General features: G+C 39.2%; 1 protein-coding gene across 1 annotated transcript; it reads right to left on the minus strand.

Annotated features, from left to right (window-relative positions):
- Positions 1–2,806: 2,806 nt before the first annotated feature.
- LOC140858700 (COBRA-like protein 10) lies at positions 2,807–5,867 on the minus strand. The gene is made up of 2 exons (XM_073260012.1): positions 5,179–5,867; positions 2,807–4,313 (listed from the first exon to the last, which is right to left on the minus strand). The coding sequence occupies exons 1-2, from the start codon at positions 5,726–5,728 to the stop codon at positions 2,899–2,901; spliced, it is 1,965 nt and encodes a 654-aa protein (XP_073116113.1). The 5' UTR covers positions 5,729–5,867; the 3' UTR covers positions 2,807–2,898.
- Between the last annotated feature and the right edge of the window lie 1,517 nt (positions 5,868–7,384).

Raw genomic sequence — 7,384 nt, forward strand, 5'->3', positions numbered from 1 at the left:
GGAAGAGAATGGAGATGGTTATGGCTCTGACACCATGTTGAGGATTTTAAACTACCTCATTATGCTTGGGGTCTGTCCCATTAAATATACATCTAAGAGCTTGTACAAGATAAATACTAATCCATCATACAGCTATACCCAGCCAATACTTCCCAAATAGACACATCCCAAATATGGAGGTATATCCCAAAATAGAGGAAGGATGTTTAACAATGGGAAGGTGTTCACAGACCTCTAATTTATTATTGAATTACTTGCAAGTCTCCTGACATCATATATAATTGATAGACAATGTTGCCAACTTCACTTTGTATCAATACTGTTCATGAGAGACTATTCAAAGATTCCTGCCTTGACATTAGATTCCTTGGTTGATTCTAAATTGCTTTTAACCCGACAAGCTGCAAATGAAGGTGGCAGCACCTGTTGACTTGGATCTGTTGAGAATAAATTATTTACATTCATTGGTTTGGTGTTGAATAATTGTGTAGGTTAATGCTCAGATTTTTCTTCATAGATTGGCTTCTCCTGAGAATCCGGCCAAAAAAACTTGGAACTTAGTCCAAGACTGATCCATTCTTGCAAAAGAAAAGGACTTATCTGGCTTTGGGTTGCTTCTTGCTAACTTAAAAGCTGCCTTGTTCAAGAGACAATGATGAAGAAATGGATTTAGTGGACATTTCTATGATATTTCTCTTGTTTGCTTTCTTCTGAGTCTTCTCTCCATCTTGGATCCTTTGGGTAACTGTCGGCTTTCTTTGCCACTTAATCTGAGATGATGATGAGGTTACTTGCTGGATAACTATGACCCGACATGAGATCATTGCTCCCATAGGTCTGCCATGCTCGCTTCCTCTGAGTCTCACTTATCGTCTCACAAGTTGGAGGTTTTCTTTGCAATCTGCACCAGAGCTATTCATCCATAATCTGTACTCTACCTTGTCCTCCCACAAGTCCACTTTTGTTTCATGGAGATTTCTCTTCAAAGGAACTTTTTTTAGCGGATGCTTAAAGTCTTGTTCTTTCTGCATTTTGATTTGAAGGAGATATTATTCTGACAAGAGGCCCAGCTGAATTTCTTTACTTTCTACTTTGTACATAAAACTTATCCACTACTGTACATTGTATATCTTTTAATCTTGCATAATGACAGGTGACCACTGTGGACATCTCATAGTAGTCTCCTTTTGCTCAAAAATTATCATGAGACCATCACACAAAGTAAGCAGCACATGTTGACTATTTTTTTTTTCATGTAAAGTGGGATGTGATTACCACCTAGTTTTTATTAATGGTGTATGAAGAAGAGTTTATGTACAATGTATTATTCACAGCTATTGACCACTTTGGGCTCCACGTGTGCTATATGTACATGTGGATTAGTAAGAGCAATGGTCAAATCTTTTGGACCACCGATTTTTTGGAAACTCCTTTAACTCAAGGGTCTGCTTTTTTGTAGGTAAAAAATTTACTTAAGAATCTATATTTTCTAGATAAATATTTTTCATACAATATTTAGATAGAAAAATAATTTATCTATATTTTTTTATATATGAAAAAGTGACTTCAAAATCTGTTACTCATGTTCTTTTGTATTACTATTTTTCTAGGTAAGTTGCTAAATTTTATTCATATTTTCTATAATATTCCTTTTACGTTTTAGATTTAGAGAAAGTGGATGACTGAATTATTGAGCATTGAATGATGGAGGCATCAGAAATGAGGATGAGATATTTTAGATATAAAATTAGATACCTATTTTACTTGTTAATGGAAAAATGATTTAGCATTCCTCTTAGTGGATAAAATTTTTTTCATATCATTGATAAAATTTTTTCATGTCATTGATAAATGCTATCCATAGAAAAGTAACTTATCCATCTTAAAAAGCATGAGAATATGGGTAAGCTGATCAATAAAAAAATTTATTAACCTTTTTATGATATTTATCCATAAAAGAATGGGTCCTAAAAGAAAGACTATTGAAAAATTCGGTATTCGCTTTTCAATTTTCCACTTTACCATGTACTCCTGTTTCCCTTTCTATTGATATATTCTGGATCAATATGCTGATGCTCAGCTTGAGTTTACCTTTTGTGTCTCAACATGCCGACTTCACTTCAGACGGACCAAGGAGACAAAAGCTTCATAAAGGACAAAGCATAAATAATTTATGAGTCCTTCATCTTGCAATCTTCATAAAAGCCAAAGTTCTCTTGCAGTGATCATGTGCACCAACAAACAGAGCCTCTCTCATGCATGTTATCTGAAAATGTCCGGAAAAATAAAGAAACCAAATTACAGACATCCTATCTTCTCCCCTTTCTTCCGTTTTTTTTCAAAATTTTTTGAGAAAATAGGATGTCATAATTTCTCATTTATCATTAATGATATTTTAGATGTGAGATCAGAGCCAATATATCTGATCAAAAGAGGAGGTCAAAGTCACCTACTCTCAGCATTTACAGATGTACAACCCTTTGTGAAACAACAAGAGCACGGTGCTGTAAAAATTGAAAAGCAACAGTAGTCCTTTTCACCTCAAAATTTTTTTAAAGATGCACAGCTACAAAAGAAATGCATAAATATACATCTAAGCAAGTAATGGTACAGTACCATTTGCTGGCCTCTGTATCACCATAAAAATCTGTCCTAATTTACCTACGGCCGGCAGAATGGAATCTTGTTAGTATCAATCTGCTAACTCAATTATCCCATATTTTTTCACCTCTCGCATCGTTTCATGAACATGTCTATCAAGCGAGTCATTGGATGGGTCACCGGCAGATTTTGTAACAACACTGAACTACCAGAATCGATCCAAAAGTGAATTCCCCTAGGAAACACAGTGCAAGACTAGCAATGCTCAAAGGCTTGATCTCACCACCCTGTGGGCCATCAACACAAGTTATCCTTTATCGGTGCGAACACCATGACTGCAACCAAAACTATGGATAGAAGACTAACACTATGTCGATGACCACCTCCTAGTGGTATGTCATCAGGAAGGGCACACTCCTCACCATTGAAATACAACCTTGTTGGAAATCCATCCCCACGCGGAACATCAATACCAGGTGTCTGCTTCTTTGTAAATGAAACAACTGATTGTTGCTTACCAGGAACGCTTGGATCAACAGCAGGGTTCTTCCCATCCTGCACCGGCAACAAGTTTTTGGCACCCTCCAATCCTTGGAAGAAGAGAGTGTTCTTGAACTCATCTAGCTTTGTACCATTGAATGAATACACTTTCTCATAACCAGGATAGGCTTTGTCCATCCGAATTGCCGCAAACCAGTTCTTGAAAGTGTAGTCTCCCCAATTGAACAGTGTGATCCTTGCAGTCCATCCATTCCGGTAGTTAGATAGTATGTGCCAATTGATGCTAACTCCGCAGTAGTCCCCGCATGGTAGCGGGTTGGGGAGACGACGGTGCTTGATCTCAGCCCAGGCTTTGGCCTTGGCCGTTCTGTTCTGAAAGGGGATCAGGAGTGCTTCTGAAGGGAGAAGCAATGGAGGAGCATCTGGATCACAACCTGCTGCTTTGGCGCAGCCACAAGCACATGTATTGCAGGGGACAACCGAGTCATTATAGTAGGCAGAGAAGGAGACGCAGCATCCAGAATGCTTTCGCTTGGGCCTTGTTATATTGCATGCAACTTGCCAAGTAGCCAGTGCTATGGTCTCTGACATGAGACCACTTGGGTCTGGAAACTCCGATGGCCTAACTCTGATCGGTGGACTGCAGACGTAGTTTGGATTGAGGAAGCCATTGATCTTGAAGTTCTGAGGAGGATACAAGGCGGTCCGATTGAGGTCTGGTGGAATCTTAAACACTTGGACCTGAAAGACTGCCTTGGACTGGCTGGGATCCATGATGGATGGAAGGAGGCTGCCATTCTTACAGCAATCAGGAATGTTTCCAATGGTGTTGTCGTGGGCTCTCTCAGGAGGGAGGTCTGTAATGATGGGCTTCTTCTCACAGTTCATGACCTGTGAGAAATCTAAACTCTCGTAATAATTGCCAGCTTCTCCATAGATACAGTCGTAGACATCCTTTTTAAAGGTGTAGGCTCCCTTCACGCTGTGGATGAATTCTCCTCGCTTCCATTCCCATGTGAGGTTCCAGTTGTCGAGGCGGCCGATCGTATTGTTGTTCTCAATGGTCACTTGGGCAAGGTAGTTGTTTCCATAGGCTTGGATGACATCGTAGAAGATGAGGAGGTCACCTTTCTGAAGGGGAAGGAACCTGGTGGTATTAGTCTTGGCCTTGAATTTGGGGTCTTTGACACAACATACATACATCTGGCTTCCTGCAGCACAGATGACAATCTCCAATAAATTCTTATGGTATCTCATGTACCATGGTCCAACGGAAGGAATGATCTGTGCTGGAACTTTGTAATTCAACAAACATGATGCTTTCAAGCATGCCAAAAATGTCTCATTACAAGGGAGATTCCACTAAATGGTAAAACTGATAAGAGGTTATATAGCACATTCTTTCTTAATAAATGAATCAAGATCAGTAACTTCAGTTAAATTCTTCTCCATTATTTCTAATTTGCAACCTCATATTAGTTTGCATATGGGCATATTTGGCTTAAAAAAGCTTACTTTATTTCTAACATTGGTCGAATTTTCAGGTTACTGGCATTCAAATGCATGTAAAACAAGTTTTACAGACTACGAGGACCAAAGGAATTAGATGGCTTACACTCAAAAGAATTAAATTGGCAAGCACATGGTTTTCATCTTTATGAAAAAGAAAATTTCTTTTGGTTTCCAGTTTCATCAAATAGAAATATACTTTTCTTTTTGGACTACTTCTAAATGCACACCTTATAAAAGATTTTATAGTTAACATTATTCATATGTTCATATAAGCATGAAAAAGCTGAATACCAATTAAATGGAGTTCACATCTATTAACTTGGAAGAGAAGGGATATAACTTTCTTTCTTGTTCTATAATCCAATGAAATGGCTTTCAAATGTTTGAGTACGTACCTCCAAAAGGATGAACACTACTATACATCAAATATCTGTCTGCCATGCAAAAACTTCTTCTATTCCATCATCATCAATCCTAATGCTAACAGATATACCCATCATTGTGCTCGGAAAATGGAAAAGGGCCGATCATAAAACAACGCAAATTATCAAGTATGATATTTACCTTTGTGAGAGGGTGCAGGACATCTAAACCCATCATTGTGCAATTTAATTGTCTTCGGCATTGGGATTCCCGGTGGCTTCACTCCGAATTGCGTCCCAATCAAGTCGACCTTCACCTGAATCTGGGTCAAGTCCCCAGCGGTGTCAATGGCGTTCAGAAGATTGGTTTGCGGGAAGCCTGACAAGGATGTGCCATTTCCAACATGGGCTGGATAGCCTGTTCCATCTGTGATCACCGCCCCCGACACCGACACCAGGATCTCATCATGCTGAAACCCAATGAACATCTTCCATGCCACGAGGTCTTCTGTCATTGTATTCAATAAGGTGGCGGTGGACTTGAAGGCATAGGACTGTGCTGATGCATTCTTGACATAAGGGTACTCCTTCATGCGAGACATCAAAGTGTAGGTTAGGAAGACTCCAATGCAATTGTCTGCGGCTGATGGTTCAGCTGTCTGTGCATCATTGCTCTCATCCTGTGCTCGTACGCCGGTAGAGATCGAGAAGGAGATGATGAAGACCGCAAAGAGGAGGGCTCTCGGCGGCATTGATGCAGAGATTTGGCCTCTTTCAACCAAGAGTGGTTGGTCGAACTAAATGAAGAATTGGATTTTGAAGCATGAGTTTTGCCGGAACTCGAGGTGGTGGTGGTGGTAAGATTGGTTCTTTGTTTTGTTAGATTTTTGTGCGGAATTATTTGAGTGATTTTCGCCATGTATGCCCAAAGAGACCCAAGTTTGTATTGTGAGCAGGGAAGAAGGAAGACCGAGTCAGTTGAATGTCCTCCTCTGGGTTTGACGGAATTGGAGGGAGGAGGCAACGGTCACTAATTCCCGACGCGATGTGACGCACGTGAGTCTATTTTAGTTATAAAAAAGAAAAAAAATGTAAGGAGACCCAACTCTATCACCACGTAGTTTTTCTACACTGTGGTCTCTCTCCAATTGTACGAAAAATTATGCCCTATATTGCATGCACTACATGGCCACATACGTAGCCAATCACATCGGCTTGCATCTATAGAATTCATATCAGAGCATCTTTATAGGAACAAATAATTGTGATTATTTGCATGCATGGCCATGTGGTGCACAAAGCACGGGATATATAATGTTGAATTGCAGGATCCACCATTGTGCCATGTGGCATGCCTGTGGTGCAAGGATAATATTTGGTAATACATCGGGGCTCCGTTGGATTACTCCAAATCTGTTGTTGACTCGAAGTAAGCCCTCTCAAGAAACTTAGATGTTCTAATTTAGACAACTTTATGGGCTGAGACAAGCATCATCGAAACCCTTACTAAAGTTTAATAGTTTTTTCATGCTAAATCAATGGATTGTCTATGATGCTCGTTCTCCAAATCTATAGTTTACTTCTTTGCAAACTTGCACACCAGATTAGTTGTGGAGATTCGCATTCGAGAATGTGCAGTTGATTGGGCAGTCATGCAAAATTTTTGTGTATAGCTGTACAGCCATACTAATCCTGATATTGCCCATCTGAAATGGTTTCATATAAACTACGTTCTGTCTAAATATGACCCACTAGACAGAACACTCTGCTTGGACCTTCATCTCAGACTTTACATTTAGTTGATTGTTTGTCTTTTTTTCTAAAAGCAAAAAAGTGAGAATGGAGAGACCTTCTTTCTATTATATAGAATTCGTTACCATCTGTATATGCTGCAAAATGCGAGAAGAAAATTTCATTTGAAGAATGCAAAAAATAAAAATTGGGATTTCTCAAAAATTCCCTACATTCCAAACAGAAAACATTGTGAGATCTGTTGTGGATACTTTATATACATAAAGATTCATCAATAAGAAAGCAACAGTTCACACATCAAACAGGGTTCCTTTACTGTGATAAAGAAAAAGAGGGTGTAAAAGAACTAAGAATGCAGAGCATACATGAGAACCAATGTAGAAAACGCCTACAATTAATTCTAATTAACCTTAAATCCCTGAGTACATGCATAATACCTGTTGGGGATTCATAACAAAGATAAGAAGCATAGAGGCGATGTAAGCCAACATAAGATTCGAGTATACATTACGTAAAAGAGACAGCTCAAAACAAATCACCCTCATGATCTTATAGATCTCTGCCTCTTTTTCATGCCCACCATTCCACCTGAAACACTTGATCCCTCCACGATTTTATGATGGACAGCTTCTTCCCAGCATCGAAAAATTCAAGTA

The sequence above is a fragment of the Elaeis guineensis genome, chromosome 6 (assembly GCF_000442705.2).
Source record: "Elaeis guineensis isolate ETL-2024a chromosome 6, EG11, whole genome shotgun sequence".
NCBI classification, from domain to species: domain Eukaryota; kingdom Viridiplantae; phylum Streptophyta; class Magnoliopsida; order Arecales; family Arecaceae; genus Elaeis; species Elaeis guineensis.

Excerpts from the sequence above, each read along its gene's own strand:
- LOC140858700 (XM_073260012.1), bottom strand. The coding sequence starts at position 5,728 with ATGCCGCCGAGAGCCCTCCTCTTTGCGGTCTTCATCATCTCCTTCTCG. Across the intron at positions 4,314-5,178 it reads TCCTGCACCCTCTCACAAAG|GAAGCCAGATGTATGTATGT; the intron begins GTAAATATCATA and ends TCTGTGCTGCAG.